Source organism: Chaetodon trifascialis, chromosome 5, assembly GCF_039877785.1.
Source record: "Chaetodon trifascialis isolate fChaTrf1 chromosome 5, fChaTrf1.hap1, whole genome shotgun sequence".
Lineage (NCBI taxonomy): Eukaryota > Metazoa > Chordata > Actinopteri > Chaetodontiformes > Chaetodontidae > Chaetodon > Chaetodon trifascialis.
This window is the reverse complement of record NC_092060.1, coordinates 21,155,879-21,178,850: the sequence shown is the minus strand read 5'-3', so window position 1 is coordinate 21,178,850 and position 22,972 is coordinate 21,155,879. Positions and strand designations below refer to the sequence as shown.

Here is a 22,972-nt window from a genome sequence, read left to right as displayed (position 1 = left end):
AAGGATTTCTGTGAAATTTGGTACAGATGCCCAGACCATGAATCCTGATGGGTTTGGTGATCATCTGGCTTTTCATTTAGTGTCTCTAGCGGGTCAAAGATTTCATCTATGTAGTTAAACATCTTCACCTCTGCAAAATGTGTTTTTGTTTATTTGATGCAGACACTCATGTCCCTGGATGAAATCTCATAACTTTGGTGGCTGCTTAATTTTCTATTAAGAAAATTAATAGAAAATTAATTACATTGTTTTTAGTGCTCAGAGGCAAATATTAGCATTTCTCCATGTTAAATTGAGATGGGGATCTGTAAACATTACCCGCTAAAGTCAGCATGTTAGCACTGTCAATGACATTAGCATTTAGCACAAAGCACTTATACCTAACAGCTTCTAACATGGCTAATTTTCATTAATCAAAATGATTTCATTTGCCAAAAAAGACATGACACAGTCTTTTCTTAAAATAAGATTTTTAATATTACTTATTATCATAAAGATATATTTACACACTTTACAGAAATAGAAAATAAAAACACAAAGCTACGCATGAAAGGAAAAAAATAAAATAAGTACTCCAAGAGCTAAAGCTTATCTTTTATAAATTAGAAACCAAAAGTTCAAATATGTACACAGTATTTCAACCATTTCTGATACACTTGTTTTATTTATTTATTTATGTCATTTATTTTTGCCCAGTTCAACATCAAAACAGAGACAGGGACTGTACATTTGGCCTGGTGAGTAATATGAGCACACACCATAAACAGAATATAAGTTCAGGAGTAATACATTGTCTTTTAAATGGTATCTGCTTGAGACCTAGTAACACTGTTGCGATGGTATGTAAACCTACAGACTGCATCTCTCCTCAGATTGTTCTGAATGTCGCTGATCTTGGACACAGTGGTTATATAGATGGAGAATGTGTCGCAATCAAGGCAGGAGGGGCCTGTGCTATTCTGGGTGTAGGAAGTCTCATTTTGAGGATAAGATAATGACAGATCTTAGTCATTTCCCATGGGAGATAAAATCTAGTTATCCTTTGGATTGCCCAGCCGGTGAATATGTGTGAATGCATTGGATTGAATATCAGCCACTTGATCTTGCAGACACCCACTCTGAAGGCCAACATGATACAGTTTGATGGGCTTTGAGATTCACAAGGTAAAATCATGGAATGCGTTGCGTGCCAACTCTGTTTCCATTTCCACAATGAGTGAAATGTTTGGTTCAGTGTAATTTTAAAGGAATTTTATCTGGTAGATAACTGAGTATAGAATGACAATAGGATAAAAGATACAACAACATAAAAAACCTTGTGGGTTTTTTTTGTCATCTTTTTGGGTGGGGGGTTGTGTCTATAGCTAATGGGAAACAGAGATCAATGGCTAAGCTAATATTTTAAAACCTGCTGCTAGCTTATTCTCGTCTCCACCAGTAACACAAATCTGTCTCTCTGCTCATCTCCAATCCTTACACACTCCCAGCCAAATGCATTTGGACAAAAAGAACTAAACACAAAGGGGCAAGTTCTCAGAACAAACATTTTTCTACCAGGAAAACATGCTAACAAGTGCATAGGAACATTACTCAGGCCTTGTGATGGTCACAGAGAAGAGGAACTGGAGAGGAAACATTGAGAGGATAGGAATCGTTTCTCTTGTGTAAGCCTTGCTGGAAAAGACCATTAAGGAAAATGGTTTTGCTCCCCGAGCATAATGTATTGGTTTACCATTTCAGTTTGAGCCTGGACGTGCTTGTCCTTCCACACCACAAGGCCCATTAACCTGATGTGCAGGGGAGGACTGTGGGCTATCATCTACAAGAAAAGAACGCCTGAAAGCTTTCACGTGTCCACGACATATTGTGCTGCAGACTACTTTTCTATTTTGTTACATCCACAAAAGATACAGCTTTTCACACTGTATTCAAAAAGTAAGCTTTGGACAACCAGCTAGACAAGAATTAGACAAAAAAATTGTCACAATACACTGGAAAACCATTCCATATCAAGAGAGTCTTGTTTTCAGGGTGTATTTTTCCAGCAGCATAATGGAATTGCAAAAGTGCAGCCTTGCAAACCCATACAGAGAAGTCTTGGAGCAAAGCCACGTCTATTTGTTGGGACTAGTTGACACCGGAGGCTTTGGATCAGTGGGATATTTGGCTTTTGATTTTTGGATTCAACTGATAACCAGACCAAGATTAAAAAGAGTACTTTACATAAACATTGGTTTGCTCTGGTCTCTGAAAGGGAAGCATGGCTGGTGCAGATGGTGAGGATACATTCATGAAGAACAGTGCGGATACAGACGTTGCTCGGCTCCGTAACAATAACTTCTGAGATGGGGAAATATTGATTTGAACCCATTGTCATGACCCAGTCTTCTTCCAGCATCCCAACTCCTGCGGCTTTGAACTTCTATCCCCAGCTCATATCTTCCTACTACCTTCCCCAATAATACATGAGACATCCTGAGCAAAGCTGTCTCACTCCCGAGGAGCATTAATGAAATCTACATCTCTGTCTGAGAGGGTATGAAAAAATAATGGTGGAACTGAAATTATTACTCTTCACAGTGCCCTAGGATTTAATACATTTTTAATCAAGGTGATCTTGGTTGGGTGGATTACCACTGTGATTTCAGATGCTCTCTTAATAAAAGCTTCTCATGCTGGGACTGAGAAGCTTCTGCATTTTATTATAATATTTGCATGAGACATGGCGAGAGGGAAAAGGTGTTGGAAATCTAGGTTAACCTGCCAGTTGCTTATGTGCTCAAAACGGACTTGGAAAAACAATGTTTGCTGATTGAATCGCAGTGGATTGAAATCAGATTTTCACCTAAAATCTGAATGAAACAAATCACCTAGGAAGTTGCTCCGCACACCTAATACACAACGAACGACTGCAAGCTGGCTGCTCTACAGGTCACAGTCCTAATATGTTACATGGTTACATACTGAATCAGTAGGGGTTTGAGGATTGGAAAGGGGGAAGGGTGTGGTCTCAGTCTAAGCCAATTTAACAATGAGCTCAGACTAAGTGGCCTCGGCCAGCCTTGGGGAGATCCATCTGAGAAAGATTAACTCCAGGATTTAATGAGCATAATGATCAAAGCCACGACCACCTGTGCTGTGGAAGGGCGGACTAGAAAGGCAACTGTACCCAACATAATGTAGGGAAAGGATCATGACTAGAAAGGACTGAATCTAGATACATGGCTATATTGGTGAATACATAGAGGGAGAGTAATGATACAGTATACGAAAATATGCTCATATAAGCTTTAAATGTACTGAATGTTTGTGTTTTGTTAAATAAATGGACAAAATAGACTGCTCTAGTACAAGCCTCTATTACAGCACCCTGAGAAAAAAGAAATAAAACTACTGAAACACAGAATAAACAGAAACAGTAATATATTCCAGTATGATGGAAAGGCATAGCATCTTGTTAGTGAAAGATATCGGTCAAAGGGTCACACCAGCCTTATGCACAGCCAGAGCACTAGTGATAGGCTGATCATGGTGGCATATTAACTGAGCTTATATTTCCTTTGTTCTTTTTGTTTCTTTTCTTTTTTTTGGTCTAATTTAACTGTCCTTGCTAAAATTGTTTCACGTGGGATTTCTGTTCGCAGAAATTTAAAATGCATAATGTGTCAGTGTATCAAGACTTCAAACAAGAGGTAATGTGTTTCTCCCTAACCTTTCATTCCCTCATTCCTGGCAGCATTGTGGAGAAGGTTATTATTTGGCACTTCATTAAAAGGCAAGGCAGCCTGTCGGTGGAGCAGACTGCCCCTGCCAGTTAACAGTCGTGTAGAGCAGCTGCACAGGGCAGCAGTGTGGTGAGAAGGCTGGGGATTGGGAACAGGATTGGGATTGGGATTTGGGGTCAAAGGACTCATCCAAGGTGGGACATGTTACAGTAACCTTGAGCGTGTCAGTAAACCCCCCCTCTCCCCTCCCCAAGGTGTTAATGAGTTCAGAAAATAGCTTTGGATTAAAGAATCTCCTAAATGAGGGAATTATTCTGTCACTTAAATCGATTGTTTTGACGATATGTGCTCTCTTTCAGTCCAACTTTACTTTGCATGTGGACATACTGTCATCAGGAGGTACAAAGCACCATTAATAATGATAATTAAGTGATGGTTATAATGTCATTCAAATGTGATGCTGTTGCTCTACCATTTGAAACAAGAAACCTTGAACTCCTTTTCACAGCAGACCTCCAGAGTATCATAAGAGAACTTAATATTTGCTATTGTCAACTATTGAAACTGACACTGCCCTTCCACATAATCAACGCCCTCTCCCACTAGCAAAGCCGTTAAGTAGCTACACAGCAATGAAATCAGCGGCTGCAGTAACCTTGGATCTGAGAGATGGGAATACCACACCGTGGACAAGTGACAGATGCTTTAAGACTCAGATTGTTTTGACCGGGCTCCCTCTCCACCACATGTCATGCAAAGTGTGTGAGACACTCAGGGAGATCGCTATGTTTGGGCTCTATTAAGCAAATGATAGGAAAATTGGAAAAAAAAAAAAAACACTTGGGAAAAGACAGAGATAGATAAGTAGTGAGGGAGTGAGAGAAAGAGAAAGAGAGACAGAGAAACAGAGTCTGATAGCTCGGGCTCCATACCCCCCACCCCCCTTCCCTGCCCCCAATTCCTCTTAGAGCTGAGGGTGAGCGGCTTGTCCTGATTTTTTGTGGACAGAGTTGCTTGAAGAACCAGCAGGTGCTATGGACATCACTCTTCAGGCTGGGCAAGCGTAGGCCCTTCGTTGCAAGGCCCCCCAAGGCAAAGGAAGAGCATAGAAATCAGAACCTGGGGGAGGGCGCTCAAAGCAGTGCCTGAAAAACAAGAAAATAACAGAAAAACTGCCATCAGTGTATTTTTTGGGTCCCAAAAAATCATTTCATGAGTCTAGCAGACGTTTCAATTTCCTTTCCAATAAGTCTGCCCCTCAGGCAGTTTCTACTAGAGTGGCCTCTGTGATATACCCTATGTTATCTTGCATTTGAACAACCAGAAGTAAGAGTGAAGAAAAGGTTATCCCGGACATGTGCCAACCAGATTTCATGGTCTTAGATAGAAAAGTGCGTCTGGGAAATACAAGTCCAGCATTATACTCCGCTCGGGGCACTGTAGCTCTCCTTAACAATGAGGAAATCTTTTATCTTCCCTCTCCTTTTATCTCCTCCTGTTCTGTGATAATTTCCCAAGATTTCAGATGAGCTGTGCACTAAGCTTTGTTGCATGACAACAGGGTTCGTTCACTGATCAGAGCCCGCTCTTGTTTCAAGATGGCATATTTCTATGTTCATGTAATTCCCCGAGAACTGATATAGGGTAGATCTAATCTCCATTGAGTTGTATTGTTGTTTGTTGTCATCCTTTGTGTTTTTGGGTCCATGGGATGATGTCAGTGCAGCAGCCCCTTAAAGTCATACTACATCACAGAGTGAGTGTATGGGAGGAGTTGCAGAGCTGCTCTACATTGTTTTGATGAAAAAAGCCATTGGAACACTCATTCACTGAGCTTACTCACACTCAGGGTCTCAAGGGGTTTTCAGAAATTGCCTGTGGCTTTAAATCTGTAATATCCTGTCATCTCTTAGACTGTCACTGGCATGGCTGTGATCCAAGAGTTGTAATAGCACATTTGGATCTGAGTCTGTTCAGATGCTCAAAGAGGATGACCCAGGTCACCATGTTTCTTCTCAGAGTCTCTCACATCTGGAATGTGTAATGATGAAAACTCAATCTTTGCCTCAGGTGTCTCAGGGAATAATAGATGAGCTGCTTTTGACACTGAAATGGGGAGATGTCGCTAAATAGCATGGAGTTGGTGAATGGACACTGTCAAGTCAATTATTGTTCTTAATCTCTCTTTAACAGCGCAGCAATTAAGTTTAGGCTCATAATGACATATCCACATCTGCCTACAACTCTCACCAGTCCTCAGCTGGATGTCTCCATTGAACTCTAGCTTTGATCAAACAAAATGCATCTCCAGCTGTATCCAGAAGTGTTTTTCCCATCATCAACTGAAGAAAAAGGCAAGACACGTGAGGAAGAACAGAGCCTTTCAAGGCTGCTAGAAGGCTGTAGGATGGATTGATGCCAGATATCGGGTCTTGTGAAGACTTAACTCCTCCAGTCAGAATACATCATGCTGAGGCAGAAAGAACGAACTGGGACTGAAATGCAAAGAACTTCACTGTTTTAATTCCCTGGATAATTTACTCGGTGAAGATTGGTAGCATTATCACTAAAATGCTGCTAATGCACAGCCTGATTCCCACTGTGGTCAGGTTGGGGTAACTTGGCATGGTATGTGAAGAAACCCTTGAATGAGATGAACTATGAACTTAACAAGAATGAGAGGAACCTGAGTGGGAAGTGAACAAAAAAAGGAAATCTGCAGCGTGTTGTGGTTTAAGTGCTGTTTGCAGAAACAGCATTGTGACTCACTGAGCCGTTCACTTTTACAGAGCTTCACAACTTCCTGAAGCTCTCCGTATTGTGTGGCCAGCATTCTGGCACTGAGCACAAGCTCTGATCGCTCAACTCGCAGAGAGGATTCTCACATTTTATTGGCAGGCCAAGGAAAGTGTTGTCCTTCAAGTGTAGACTGCCCTGACGTGGTCTTTAGTCATTCTTTTCACCTTTGTGTTGAGCCTCTAGTGTCCCATATTGAAAGCCGGGGTGAGTTCAAAAGAAGTCTAACCCCTTAAAAAATCTATGATCAGTAATTTGCTATAGATTGTAAAACCATTCTGGCTGTTTTAGTGAAAAGAGCTTCCAAATTTTTATAGCTTTGATCCCCTTTCCTTAAAACTGATTAACCATGCTTTGACACTCTCTGGCCGCAGCCTTCTCTCACTATGGCTTTAATTTATGGCGGCCCTCTGCAGGTCAGCGTTGTATGGTCGACACCTCCTGTGGGGATATTGTGTCTTGTCGAGTTTCCCTGTCTTTCAAAGCGTCTGGGAGAGACATGTGAATGGGTCCCGCGCTTCTTAGTGGACATAATTGCACTGCTGTTTCATTCCCTTGCTAACATTAGCAAACGCAAATAGAGTTTTAATCTGTGTATACTGTAAATTGATCATGTTGTTTCATTTGTTGTAATGTTTTAGTTTCTCGGTGAAGCTTGATATGTTTTTATTGAGGCACAGAGAGTTTATTTTAGTTCAGAATCGAAAACCAAACTGTGAAAAGGTGATAAGTAAAATATTATTTCTGATTTTGGATGAAAGAGCTTTCACACATTCCGGTTTTACTTGATAAAAAGTTAAACATTCCTTCAGGAAAAAAGTGGTGCCACTAGGTAACCCAAATCTACAAAGTATTATCTTTGGAAAAAGGTTTTTAATTGACTTTATCAGATGGAGAGAAAAGATGTATGCTAGCTGAATTGACTCAAAGGTTGGGTTCCTAAGTCTCCCATGTGAAGAAATAAATGATGTAACCTTAAAACAACCTCTGTCATACTACGAAGACATGCAAGGTGGTAAGCTAAGGTCCAGTAATCTGTTAAGACATGCACTTTTTTTTCAGTGCCAACAATAACATCCTTGTGTTGGAGTTGAGTGTGGCTGCGGTAGACATTAACAGAGTTTCCAGTGTTCCTGTAAGAGTTTGAGTTTCCCTTTCGTCATCGAAAACATCCGAACTAATTCTGCCAACAAAGTATTTTACTCAACATCTATTCCTTTTAGAAATTCCTCTATGAAATTGTGTTTCCTCTCTCGTCAGCAGTTATGATCGAATATATCGGGAAGTGCTTTAGTAGATATTCTCTTGAGAAAACAAGTAGCACTGACTTGACAGGAAGTTGGACAGAAAGTTGGTCTGATAGGAGAATGCAGCAAAGACAGGCACCTAGTTTTTCACGAGAATCCACCGAGGGTAGAGGCCTTTTACTGCGTGACACTGACTGTTATTACAGGTGTGATGGTACGCTTTGCCAAACAAAACCTAACAAACCCCTTACTTTCACCCCTTACTGCTACCAACTCACCTTGCTCTAGAACGGCATGGGCCCCTTGTGGGAAAGACGTGGCCGTGGGCGTCTCCTCTTCCAGCCGGCTGGTCTGTGGGTCTGACCGCCCCTCGCAGGGTTTTGCTGGACCATTTTTCTCACCGTAGCCGCCTCTTCCAGCTCTCTGCCATGCTCCGTGGAGGCCATGGGACCTGAAGGACACACATAGAGCAGAGACCAGTTACATCCCCAGAACTGACCTCTCCAGTAAATGGTATTTCACAGCCTCGTCTCACCCAGAGTATCACATTTTGATTGGGAGCTAAGTCCATCAGTGCTGATGGAAAATGTGTCGCGAGATCCAAAGAGGGATCACAGTGGAAATGGATGAGGAAACAAGAGACGTGTATAGATAAGTGTGTGTGTGGGCTTCTTTTAGCCCACCCAGCATTACAGTTCATCAAGTCAGTGTGGTGGAACCAAAGCACAGCAGATAGACCGAGTCCTGGCTGAAGCGAGAAACCCTAACCCTCATGTCTCATGTCTTTGTCACTCTCCTTCAAGATTACAAACACCGCGCAGCACCAGACCTTGCGGAGGTGCATCCTCGCAGTGTTTGATCCAAGACTAGAGATGAGTGTAATAGCTCTCAGAGGATGTGTGTGTATTTCTTGCTTGTGTGTGAGTACATGTGTGTTTGAGAGTGATGCCAGATGTTCTCAGTCATCTCTCAATAAGTGTGGCCTGATCCCCTTAAGCCCCTCTTTTCCCAAATAGTTTGGTCCACCTCAAGTGTCTCTATGACCTTTCAACCTATCACAAACTGAAAGACCTCCTCTCAGAGAGTTTTTTCAAAATATTTTGAAGTAATATTTTTACCTGTAATGGGATATTAAAGGTGGGTGATCTTTCGCACTATGGCCAGATGTTAAGTACGATAGAATTTGAGTAAGAGCAGAGCAGGATTTTTTATTTGGGCATGGGATTAAAGCAGATTTAGAAGTTGACTCTGTTTGTCTGGAGGACTCCCATGAAATAGATTAAAAAATTAAAGTAGCAGAGGCTGCGACATTATTTTACACACCTGTAGTTTGTAATGTAGGCTTTTTGTTAAATGTGTTAAGTCTAAGGACCAAGTCGAGATAACCCTGACGACATTATCATCATTGTTTGTTTCAAACTTTAGAAAGCTTCTTCCAGAGCTTCACCTGATCTCACAGGTTGAGTGACAGTCAACCTTTCTCTTGTTTTAATATCAGTGTTTTGTTCTGTGATCCCTTCTGCATTTCTGAGACTTCTTGAGAGCCAAACTAACCTCTTTTCTCAGAAGAAACTGCAAATCCCCATTGGGTATACCCAGTCAAAACGTTGATCGATATTACTCACATTGGGTCATGACATTCCTGTCTCCTCTCCTCAGAGACAGCGGCACCATTTTTAGAATTCCCAAGAGAATGACCTTCCTTCAGTTTATGAGGGCTTGGGTGGGGACACAGCTTAAGATAAGTCAACCAGTTGACTGCAGAGGTTTAGAATAGCAGCAAGTATACTGAGGACAGCAGTTGAGCAGCTTACAGAACCTGAGATGATGCAAGGTTTCCTGGTTCCTTAAGATTCTTTTCATCACTCAGTGTGTTTAGTTGTGGCAGAGTGGTGATACCACAGGCTGTTATCTGAACAAGACACAGCTGTGCCCCCAAGGATGCCGTCTGATTGAAACGGTAAAAACTGTCTCTCGACCGATGTTCAAAGCACTCAGACTTCTCTAATAGCCAAGATCAATTTGTTGAATGGAGCGCAGCTTTCTTCAAGAGCAGAATTTAAAACGCCATTTAGGGAGGCAAAGTCTCTCTGCAGCCTTTCTTAATTGTTGACCTTCAGCTGTGGTATATTGAAGACATTTTCAAAAGAACAGCTTTCCATAGAAAAAGAGGACAAATAGAAGGGTCTCTACCCTTCAGCTTTGAAGAATGGAGAATTGCACCATTGAGCTAGACAGCTTGTTGAATGTTTTCGATGTATATCCCTGAAATGCCAGACGTCTCAAGTTTCATTTCCACACTAATCTTCTTCCACAAGCACATTACACACTATATTTGTGGGTGAACAGTGGGCTAATTCATTTGCAGCAGGGAAAGTCTGTGTTGCATATTTCCGCATCTAAAGCCCATCTTTGCCCCCAGGAGCACTAATCTGCGCATTATCCTTTTGTTATTGTTCCAGATACACAGTGAATGAGGGACATTGACACATTCTGGAGGCAGTCAGTTCATTTCTTTCAAATCCATGGGGTTGAATGTTGAAACACTCTGCGTTTGAGTAGAAAAACCGTGTTAGATGCCACACACAGACATGCAAAAGCTGCAGTCTTTGCTATTTTGGGTGTCAGTATGGTTGAAACTGACTAGTATGTACAGTGTTTCGTCTAATGACATCTGAAGGCAGAGGTGATTTTAGCTGTTTCGACTGGAGATAGTCGAAGGTGAAGTGAAAAGTCTGACATCATAGAGAGGGGTGAGATGCATTAATTGTTCAAACAGGACAATGGTGCTCACTTACAGGCAGAATCTTCGAGAAGACATTGTTAGTGCTGCACTCGGTTGTATACATGGAAATGTGTCAGAAATAATTGGGTGAAAAATGGAAAAAAGAGGTTCAGAGAGAAGGTAAAATCCTACCTACGGTCTCATTTCTGCACACACATCGAATTGCTACATAAAGTAAGCGTGATTGTCGGTTACGTAAATTGTCATATGCAAACCCCCTGCTCAACTCTAACGTTGGAAAGGTGTGGGTGTGGGCATGGGGGTTTCAGACACTGAACTCTCGCTGAGCCCTTCAAGAACTTCCGTTAAAGCATACTGACACCTTAAATGTCTCACAGCGATACCTGACATTGCTTCAGTGCTACACAACGGCTGACTGCAGGGGATGCTTGAGCAATGGGCCAGTTTAAAAGGTGCAAACACATGTATGGAGAAGAACTCACTCGTCATGTACACACAGATACACACTGCAATGCAAGATGGTAAAGTAATTGTACCTTGGCTCACAACTCATCTGCTGTTCCTCTCTGGGTGGCTCAGGCTGTCATAACCCAGGTCCATAATGAGACAATTTAGATGTCTCCTGCCACAGCAAGCTGTCAGCCAGTGCTCTGCACTGGGGTTTGAAGGGAGAACATCTCATGATTCTCCTGACAAATCTCAACCCATCCAATCTGGCTACAGGATAGAAAATTGTAATGAAAGCTGCTAAAAATAAGATGAGCCGCAGTGATAACACTGGCAGTATAGATTAACTCTTGCAGCCTGTAGGGAAAGTATCTCTGTGTGATAGATATGACATATGGCAACAGCAAGCTTGATATCTCGATCCATCTGTAGAGGAACTCGGATAGATTGAATGCGGCAGCATCTGTTGCATCTGGATAAGACCTTTTGATTGTTTCCGTGCTAGGTTTGTCATTGGATAATGCACATTTCATCTTCATAAACAAAGATATCTCAGCTATCTTATTGCTCTGAAATTGGATCCAGCCTGTGTGGTATTCCATGTGAGCTTTTCCCATGAGAGATTCCCATGTCTATGTTCAGCTGGTAAAATGGCAGGATAACATATGTCTCACAACAATAACCTTCTTATCTTGAGTTCTGATGACCTTGGAGCCCTGGATTTGCCCTCTTCCTGCCAAATTTCAACACTTCTTCCCCCACTTGGTAATTCCGTAATTAAAGTTTAATAAAAGGGGAATTTCAGGAATGCTTGGTTACTGCTCCTACTGCTGCTTGTGTTGCTGGCGCCTCCTTTAAAGGAGAGGTAGAAGTGGTCAGGCACAGAAGAGAACAGTTGACAGTGTCACAAACTGGCCAGTCTCCAGACTAATGATGAATAGTGAAGTTGACTGCTCCCTAATTCCCCGCCCCAGTTTCACCACCATGTCGTAAGATGATATTTGTTATGTGGTCTTTTTCAAATAGCCAGCTCTCCATCTTATTATGGCCAGGCGGAAAGTGGAATACTGACAGCTTATCCCTGTTGATTCTGCAAACGTCCATCAGTGGAGCCTGGAGAGATATACATCTTCCAGCTCTTGTCCATCCAGTCAGAGAAGAGAAATGGCTGTCCTCTGATTTAATGCCAAGTTCATCAACTGCCCTCATGGCTGGCAAGCATGAACTGTATATCACAGCGCTGTGTGTCAATGCAGGAACACAGACAGCACAGCAAATGGGCCAGAGCTGCTTATTAATAGTTGTAAAGCTGATTTGTGTGTATCGCCTGCCAAAATGACCACATAACAAATGTTTGCACTTGTGAATGTTGCCACAGCATAATGGTTTTTCTGCCACTAGGACATAAGAGATTAAACTATAGCAGCCTGTGAGTCAAACTGCAGCAACAAGTTAGCACAGGGTTGTGTTTGTGTTTTAGAAACTGTTGCATCAAATGTAAACAAGCACTGTCAAGCATGGCCACCAAAATTTAATCCTCGCTGTGTTTAATTTTCTCTGTGTCACTGCAAATTGATTTGCTGTCCTCTTGAGTCTTATCTGTTTGTTTACTCTTCTTGCTCATCACTCACAGTCACACTGATTATGGATCAATTGCGTGCAATTTCATTGATCCATTTTCTCGGTTGGCTGAGCGTCTCAAAAACATTTAATCTCTCCTGTTTCTTTACTGTCCCTACATCACTTCTCTGACACCTCTGCACCATAAATCTTGCCCACTGCAGTTGGTACAGATGCATCTTGTTGTGTACACAAACAGCTGGGAGAATGGGAACAGGTTGGTACAGTAATGAGGAGTTAACCCTATGCTGCCTCAACAGCTATAAGATGGATTGACACGAAATTTTTGCACTGAATTTTAATAATGGTGATTCCTTAACATTTAATCTAGCGCCATCATCAGCTCAAAAGTTGCCTTATGAATGAATACTCATGATATTTACAGCTTCAGCTGTACTTTGTGTTGAGTTCTTATTAGCAAATGTTAGCTTGCTAAAACACTATGCTAAACAGTGATAATGATTATATGTGCTAAACATTAGCATGTTAGCATTGTTATTTTGCACTTGTTACCATGCTGACATTAGCATTTAGCTCAAAAAACCACTGCGCCAGAGCATAGCCTCACAGAGCTGCTAGCATAACTGTAGACTCTTACACCCCATTTACACCTGGTATTAAAATAGGATCTGTATCCAGATATGTGCATTATCTAGATAATAGGCTACTACAACAGGCTACTCTCTGACTAGATAAATGCCTTTTTAACAGCAGTTCTGCTGTTCTGTTGAATAACACATCTTTTGGTGCCTTCATGGCACAGAATCGATGTATAATCAGTAATTAGAGGGATGTCACTTTCAGCCTTCTTGCTTTTGAACAACCTATATTTAATAGTAGAAAAAACAGGTATCTGTATCACTGACATGTAGTGTATAGATACTAGCGTGTTATATGGATAGTATTTACACCTACCTAAGATCCAAACACAGTGGGAGCCAGGAAACCTGCAGATGTGGTCGGGTAGATCTGATCATACTCCGATCACAACGCATTCATGTCTTAACATGTGTTTCACCTTATCTGAAATACATGTTAAGATGCAGATCACATTTTAATATCAGTGGGTTCTTAGTGCTGTTTGTGTCTGAACTGAAATTCCCTCCCAATTAAAACTATGAATGCACTAAATCTGAGACCCACTTAAAGCTTGCCCTCTTTTCACAATTTTATGTCATATTCACATTCAATGACCATGATTAACACTGACGCCTCCCTTAACAACATATTCCAATATAATGCTGGATTGGCTATCTGTTGCAGAAAAAATACATTGCAGTATTTGATAGACATGCACAGTAATATAAAGATAACAACGTAATCTGTGTCTGCATGTGAGGTCGTTTTGGCGTGTTACATGTGTGTGTAATCCTTATGGGTAACAGAACAATATTTGTGTTAGTGGGAGAGAGGAAGAATAAATACCCTGGTGTGTGTAGTCATGGTTATTACCATGACGTCGGAGGAGCAGGCCTGCTGTCTCCATCGTGTGCCTTCCTCCTTCATTCACTAAAAGTAGCTTTAGCTAATGAATCCCTCTATAGCATGCCATTACCACAGACATACTAACCCACACAGCCAGACAGAAACATGTCATGGGCAGAGATGCTTCCACTGCATAAGCACATTAGGGGATCAGGATTATTTAGCCAAGGATGAGATGTGTTAATTGTGCCAGATACATTCCAAACATTATTTTACCCGAGAATAAACCCCAGCGCTCCGACAGCATCACACTGGTGATTTGCTAGCTGCCTAAAAGCCTCTCCACACATTCATCCTGCACATATGGAATTGTGCCTGACTAAGGAGGCAGTCCCTTGTTGCTCAGCTTTCACAATCCAACATTTAGTGTCGGAAATGCTGCTTATCGCATGCCTACCAGTAAGTCTGGGCCTTGGCAGAAACTGGTACCAATTGCTTGCCGACTTTCAGACCACGTTACCATGGCAGCCACCATGAAAGGCGCTCAGTTTAGAGCAAAAAGAATGACATTGTCAACTGAAATCGACCAGGTTCTCAATTTACAAATTTTACTGCACAGTCTAGAATCCACGGTCAGCCCTCTCACTGTGTCTGCGATGTTTTTAACCTCCTCTGTGGACCACTGCACTTGGCCTCTGAGTGTTCCTCTCAAGGGGGGTTTGTTTTGGTTGTGAGCACTTTCTTTTATTTCTGTCGGGGACTGTTTGATATGCAGCATTGTTGTTCTGTGATAATGCTAGGCTTGTGGCTGAGCTGAAGGCTGGCTTTGTCTATGCAAACTCCAGTGAGGAAACCAAAGTGCATGAAAAGTTGCTCCCATTACTGCAGCTTTTAAACTTAACCCCTTGTCCACCCTGCTCTGAATGCAGTCCCCAGCCTCACTGAAGGTTCAGGACAAATTAAAAACAAACTGTGCAACCCACTAGTTTCTGGCTTTCTGCAGATGTCCCTTTGAGTCAGTCAGCCGTCTGTGAAGTGTGGTGCTATATATGCTCCTGAATTAGAGAGTGTATGAAATGATGAGGTGTGAGACTGCGTACTCTGCTATGATCAGAGCACTGCGAGTTCAAAGGGCCGGCAGCAGCATTGAGCCAGCTAATGAAGCCACTGACTCCCCTCAACACTTGACTGCCTGTTGGTTTATTCACAATCCCACTCCAGTTGAAGGGGTGAATTTGTGGCTACAAGGTTACTACAGGTTGGGGCCTAGTGAACATGAGCAGTCGGAGCAGCGAACATAAAATAACTCTGAGGGAAGATTTTCTTTTCTCGCAACTTTCCTCAAGGAGTGTCAAAACGGCTAAGAGCAGGGGGAGGATGGATGCTGGTGTTGCTGTTTCCGTTAACAGCAGTGGGCTAAATCTTTGCGCATGGCAGGTACAGTAGGTAGGTAAGGCTACCAACCGTTGCCCTAATCTCCAGAGATTGCATGTCAAGGGCAAAGGGATCCTCCAACCATCCGTTTCCATGGGCACGCTAATCAAATGTGAAACACAGCCCCTCCCTCTCCTGTGTCATCACTCCCCCCATGCTGTGAACCTGCGTGCCTTCTCCCATTTGAGATGTGGGAGAAAGAGAGAGACAGAAAGAGGGAGAGAAACATCACTGCACAGGGTTCACTGCAGCTTTTAAAGCCTGGGGGGACCATGGCTTCTTCCCATAGCACATACAGTGCTATGAAAGGAAAATAGCAGCAAGATTGCATCAGAATGTGTTGTGTCTCAACCACACTGAAGAATACGAAACAATAGGTTTGTAACTGGACAGATTAACTAATAACAAGGTTCCACCACCTGCACTCACTCTTTACATATATACAAAAATCACATGTAGAAAAACAAATCTGATGTTTGCTGCAGTAAGTTTTGTTCCACTGTTCAGAAATGCATCACACAAAACCATCAGAAAAAATATGTGAGACAAAACCTCAGTAACTAATTTTCTTATTGTACAACGCAACACAAAATGACCACATCATGATTCCTCTGAAAGTAATAGTTCAATTATGGCCCATTTCTATTCTGTAAGTAAGGAAGGGGAAACTAATGCTAGAAGGTTTAAACGCTTTGCAGCACAAAGAACAATACTGTAGCACATAAAATATCTATAATGATCATGTTGAATTTGGCTATTTTTTTACCATGTGCAAAGTGTGATTTGTTTTAATTGCCACTAATTCACGCTGTTTGGGTGGTACGCTTGTTCTGCTTTAACATTCAGCACATTTAAGCGATGTCTAATGGAAAATGTCTGCTAAAACTGTTTTATTATTAATATATTGAGCATGTGGTGTGCAGGAAAGAAGTAGCTTTGGCTGAAGGTTATATAATGAAACCTAGTAAGCAAGTCTGTCATTGATATTTAGAGAGGAAATAAAATTCATGAGGAGTTTTACTGACAGGTTCAGCTGATACGTGCTGCAGGTGAACTAAAGTTTAGAATTTATTGGCCCTCTGTGTTTACGAGGTTTTCATCAGGTTTAAGGATGAGCTAGTTTCCTGATGTGGATGCATGTATATGAAATCCATATATTCTTTGCTCTTCTATTTTTACAAACATCTACTCATGTTCAGGGGTCCTGAGAGCAGGGCTTCCTCTGCTGAACCGTGTTTGAGACACAGGGACACAGCGAGGGGCCCTGTCCTGATCCAGGAAACTGTCTATGGGGAGATCCATGCTATTAGCCAGTGGCAGATCATTTGATTGACCGATGCTTAAGTGTAAATCCGTATGTGTGAAATAGTCTCCCAGGGAATATAACATTTGTGATCAAAGACAGAGGTATTGTGATGAATAATGCATGATTTCATAAATGAATGATTTCTGTGTTGTCACAGAAGGGCCCCATGTCTGTGGAAGGTGGAAGAGAATTTATCATTTTAATTTTCAAGCATTTAATCTAAGGCAAGACATAAGGTCCATGACAGTTTGAAACCACATGAGGTGCACCACAACATCCTACAATTCTCTGAGAATAAAGTGGCATGCACATCCTTTTGCCTGAGGCTTGGATTTAAGGCAGATTGCAGTGGGGGTGTCACCAAATGCACCCAAAATCTACTAAATCCCCATTCACCACTCATAGCCCCAATCTACACTGCATCTTCACAGCAATGAAATCCCTTGTCTGACTAAGAACAGCCTAACAGCCAGCTGTGCAGCACTTTTAACTGTACATTATACGAAATCTCACTGATCCATGATGGCGCCTATAGAGGTTTGACGTTAATGGTGACAATACCCTAAACCATATTTATTTGATTCTCCACAGTACTTCACTTCTACTCCTACGTACCCTTTTAGCTGCTGAAGTAAGAATTTCTACCACAAATGGCATCTCTAAAGCAATATACAGAAGTCATATTTTTCCATTCAGGGTTCCTACAAATTGAGCATGAAAGTAATTAAAGCACCTGCATACCTAAAGACCACAATATTTATTCTGCGGTCTGGCAGCCCGTTAATAAAAATGTCCACTCAGATCTTGATCAGGAATCTGATCTGCCTGGACTACCACTATAAATGTAACACTTAATGTTCAAAAAGAGAGTCATAAATCACTTAAATATTGGACACTGGTGGAAAACAGAGTGGTTTTTGAAAATATCTGGCTCTAATTAAGTTGTAAGGAGCGCCCCAGGCCTTAGGATAGGGTCTGGTGATCACATGAGGTCTGGTTAACACGGGACCCCTTTTCCACACCCCCACCGCCCCTTGCTCAAACCTCCAGGTTATGCCCCCAAAACTCAAAGGGGGGTCTGGACTGCAACAGACAAATACATAAGGAATCAGAATGGAGATTAATTTACAACTAACTTAGCACATTTAGCTGAGGAGACATCCTCTTTACAGCCAAGAAGTGTCATTATACCACATGTGAAATTTGTTAAGGTGGACTACATCACCAGCTGTGAGTTTTTAAATGTAGTTGTGACTTCCTACACCATGGAAAGCTTACACAACCTCTCAGCTCCCAGATAGCCTCTCTTCCTGTCCACCCCTTTGTTTTTCTGTCCCTTGGCCCGACTTTAACTCCCCCTTTGCTTTTTTCCCTTCACTGGATTTGCTCTCAAGGGAAGATCTAAGTGAGTAGATTTATTCATTCAAAGAGTTCTGAATTACATTACAGCAGGCCAGCAGACACATATGCCAAAGTCTTCAACAGCTGAGCTCTCTGGGGAGTGTTAGCCCAAAGGTTAGCCTTATATCCCTACCAAATGAGTTATGATTTTTCACTAAATCTCTTCCTCAACTCCCACCCAGTCCAGAGCAATTGTGAGTGCCATTCACCGAGCTCATGTTGGGTGATATTATACAGATGCAAAGTGGTTTATCACAAAACACAGCTAAACAGAGTTGCATAATATGAACCCTGTGTGAGTGGCTGATATAGATTAAAGCATCTGTCACAGTATATGTAGCTTTATATCATGAAAATGACATCGAGAAAGTGTTTGTAGATGATATAGCTGCACGGGAGGGTCTGTTTTGGGATCATTCCACAATCTAAATACCTGTCAAATCAAAGTACTTCATGACATTGATGCAAAAATCAGATTACCATAAAGGATTTCTGGTTGTTGATTTGCAGTGCTCACCACAATTGTCTAATGGCAGCAGAATGGCAAGAACTGGAAAACCTCCCATTATTCCGACTTGGTTACCGGTAGTCACGCCATTTAAACAGCCTTAATTTGCAACAGTGGTTTGTATTTGTGGCCATTCGTTCCTTTTCAATGAGCTAAATTGATTGTATTAGTGTCATTATTGAGATGTACTGCCAGTTACAGCTGCTTTGCCAATGGTTTGTTGAGGCTTCTTTTTACCAAGTTAGAGATATCGTCACTGGCATAAATTTCCAATATAATTCTCACTTAGCTGAATATGATATAGTACACCCAGAAATAACGAAGGGAAGCGACCACAGTATAAATGGTATGGTAAGCTGACACATTCATATTATCTCACATTATATACTGTCAGACACCCACTGCTAAACCCAAGCCACAAGAATATGTTCTGTCTGGATCATAACAACGTTGTTCTAATGCTACTGTTTAAGCTCACAGAGGCTAAAGAGACAAATCAACAAGAGGACAACAAATCACTCTTTACTCACATCCCAAACTCATGGAGTGGCTAGTGTGTGTGTGTGTGTGTGTGTGTGTGTGTGTGTGTGTGTGTTGTCTGCAGCAGATAAACTACACTGATGCTGCAGGCTGCTGGCTCTATTTCCTCGTAATGCTGCATGAAGAGGAAATCCAGGTTCTTCGTGAAACGGATTTCATCTGACCCTGTCTGTCTGTGTGTGTGTGTATGTGTGTGTGTGTGTGTGTGTGTGTGTGTGTGTGTGTGTGTGTGTGTGTGTGTGTGTGTGTGTGTGTTCGTGTGTTTTGTGGTGTGTGTGTGTGACATAAACCCAGCTGGTGCTCACAAGCTCCTGTGCCTCAACAAGAAAAGAAAAAAAAAAAGGGAAAAAGCCCTGCGATTCCCCATAATCCCGTAATAACCTTTCCACTGCTCCCCCTTTGACACAAATGTTTGTCCACTGTTAGTATGTTATGCCTGAACATCTGGAAAAGTTTAGCTGCTTTTGTTCTCTCCACGGCCACCTTAATCACGTCCACAGGCACAAACACCTTCTACACATTAGAAAAACCAGGATTATGATTTAAAGCTTCCTGGTTACGCTTGATTTGGGTCTATAGATGTTGTTAACAAAATAATCAGGCCTAGTTAGGCAGCGTTTTATGCCTCTAGGTGCCTTAATGAGTGGTTGCATGTACTGAAACCCTCCTTCTTTTGGCTGTACTTTGACCCGTAACACTTGGTTGAGCATCTGAACGAGGTGGGCCACAGTACAGTATGTATGCCTGATGGTGCCACAGCCAGCCCCAACAATACATCAAAGTTTAATATGGAATAATAGCACTGCTGACAGCTCCCATAAAATCACCCCCTTCCCAAGCAGACGATTTCTCTACCAGATAATGGCTCTGATCTGGGCCTCATGTCACACTCACACACACGACTGGCTCACCTGTTCAACACAGGCCTTACAACTGCACCCTCTGTGTCTATGTGGGTAGGTGTATGTGCATGTCTGAGCCAGTTGCTATTGTTTTTATCCTGTGCGTCCCCAGGTGAGGACTGGCAGGGTGTTTCCATGGTGGAGAAGAATGAAGCTTTGATATCCTTTAACAGGCTATGAAGAGAATGTTTTGAGAATAAGGACTCTTTATATACCAGTCTTAAGAGTTACACAGTGAGGAAGCGTGATTGGCCTCGGGATGAATTATGGATACCACATGTCTAAAGCTGGTGCCCACTCTTGAGCCAGAGTGCTTTTCAAGGATGGGTAATTGAAGTGTGCTGCTAAAGGATGCTAATATTACATAGAGAAAGCCACAGCAGCTCTTTTAGTGTACTGAATAAATATTGTAAGCAGCATTAGGCTGTTGAGGTGAATTGCCTGTTGCACTAGGAGTTCTTGCTAATATGCAAATACATTCATAAAATACAATCAAGACTCATGCACACTTCCACACCCTGCTGTATATCAGGCAGATTCACTTCTATATTCAATGCTTTCTGCAAGTGCACGCACACATGCTGTCTCACTCTCTGTGCATCTCTCTCCTCTTTCTCAGACACACATGTACACACACAGATGCCTGAGAGAGAGAAAGCCCACTGAACTGGAAAAGCGTTTGTCTCAAGATGAAAGGCTTCACACCCACTGCCTACATGCAGAGCCTCTTCCGACACCTTCCCGCGACAGCGCATACTGTAGCAGAGGCTTGTGCTACGCAGACACACTCCAGCTAGCATCCCTCCCCACACCCATCAACGCCGCAACACACTTGCATCTCCTCCTCTCTTTCGCTCCCTTTCTCTCTCTTCCTCTCTGTCAATGGAGCTCTGATACTACAGTAGCAGCCAGGGGACAGAGAGGCACATAAGCGGCATGACTCGAACAACGTTGAGAAGGATAAGCTCCCATGAAAGCCCGAGGCACAGCAGCCTTGTTTTTCCCCGTCGCTGGTGTAGCATGGTGGGCTCTCAGGCGTGGAACATGCTTAGCCACACGCAGGGCGTGAAAAACGACACTGACCATGATGCTAGATAATTGCTTCCCATTTACTCATGTGCTGAGAGCCTCAGACAAAAATAGCATGTCGCTGTAACGAATGTGCTGGGAAGCATGGGAACTGTGAGTGCTGTGGCCATAGATTGATACACAGAGTGGACAGCAGCTTGTGAGCATTAGGTCTACACAGCATCTTACAACCACAGTCTGTACAGCACCTAGCAACATATAGCTGTACAGTATCTTACTATATATATATATTCTTAGGCCTGTTATCTCCCAAAATGTGTTGTATAAATCCTGTTGTAATCATAGGCTGTGCTACATGTAATAGCCTCTATATCTTGTGTAGTGTACACAACATCTTCCACATGTATTAAATATAAACACAGCTTCTGTCTGTGTGTCTTCCAAGCTACAGTAGTTGGTAGGTAGGTGATAATCCCAAGAGTAGTCCAGACATTTACACAGGCCTAACTGTTGTTTTTTCACACCACAATGTTACCTGCATCACATCTGCAGACTGCCCATCGGTCCCCAAACTAACCCCCCAACCACATTTCTCACAATCCGTTTACTCCCTCGAGCCATCAGAGCGAATATGCCCTGCCCCTGTATAATGTCCCAAGTCAGTGTTTTTGTTCCAAATGTTAGACATTTTAGATCCACACAGGAATTGATATCTAGTCCAACAATGGCTCCAGAGACGCAGCAGCACTTTACGGAAATTTACTGTGACAAGGCATCAAGACTGAGCCCCTCAGGAGACGATCCATGCATCTGGGATCCGTGTTCCTCTCATCGATGCGTACAACAATTATAGTCCTCATTATCATCACCACAGGAGGCATGCACGCATATATAGGTGCTGTGTTGCCCCGCTGCACAATCACAGTCATGTAATAATCATATAGCTCTTGGGTCAGATGGAATACATCAAGCCATAAATGAATCTGAAGCACTCCACCTTACAGAACATGTGCCATGCATATCTTACATTTCATAACAGCCACAACAGTCACCCATACATAGCTCCACACATGAAGATCCATCAACAAAAACCTCTTAATATTTTATCTCCAAGTCGTACAAGCTTACATCAAGGTGAGGCAGCGAGGAAAATGATCAATCTAAGCTAGAAAACCACATTCAAGTTTACCATAAAAGCCATGGCAGTACAATAGCAGACTGTATAACCACTGCACTGCAGTACTGTATACAGCCAGGTGCTGATATTCCTGCCTTTTAGAGCCCACACAAGGCTAACCATGCTGGGTAACTGATCAACTACAGCTGCCTGCACGAGCCAAAGGCAAACAGAGAGAGAAATAGAAAGCAGAGGGAGACGACCGGCGACGAGGCTGGCCGCTCCTGTACTCACCAGCACTGGCAGAACACAGCAGAGACACCAAGAGCACAATCACCAGCGTCAGGATCTTCACATTCATTTCTGCACTCCCCTCTGGCTCTCCGCTAGTCACTCGCTGATATACTGTAGTGGTGTGTGTGTGTGTGTGTGTGTGTGTGTGTGTGTGTGTGTGTGTGTGTGTGTGTCTGTGTGCGTGTGTGTGTGTGTGTGTGTGTGTGTGTGTGTGTGTGTGTGTGTGTGTGTGTGTGTGTGTGTGTGTGGAAGGGAGGGAGTGAGAGAGGGAGAAGGGGAGAGAGAGAGAGGAGAGAGAGAGCAGCTGAGCGAGCAAGGAAGAGAGAGAGACTGTTTGCTCCCCTGTGTGTGTGTGTGTGTGTGTGTGTGTATGTGTGTGTGTGTGTGTGTGTGAGAAGTGAGTGTGTCAATTTGTGGGAATGTGTGTGAGTGTGT

General features: G+C 42.6%; 1 protein-coding gene across 1 annotated transcript; it reads right to left on the bottom strand.

The window, feature by feature from the left end:
- Positions 1-453: 453 nt before the first annotated feature.
- On the bottom strand, positions 454-22,769 carry apln (apelin). The gene is made up of 3 exons (XM_070962462.1): positions 22,538-22,769; positions 8,047-8,219; positions 454-4,870 (listed from the first exon to the last, which is right to left on the bottom strand). Exons 1-2 carry the CDS (start codon positions 22,602-22,604, stop codon positions 8,053-8,055), a joined length of 234 nt encoding a protein of 77 aa, XP_070818563.1. The 5' UTR covers positions 22,605-22,769; the 3' UTR covers positions 454-4,870; positions 8,047-8,052.
- Positions 22,770-22,972: the final 203 nt, after the last annotated feature.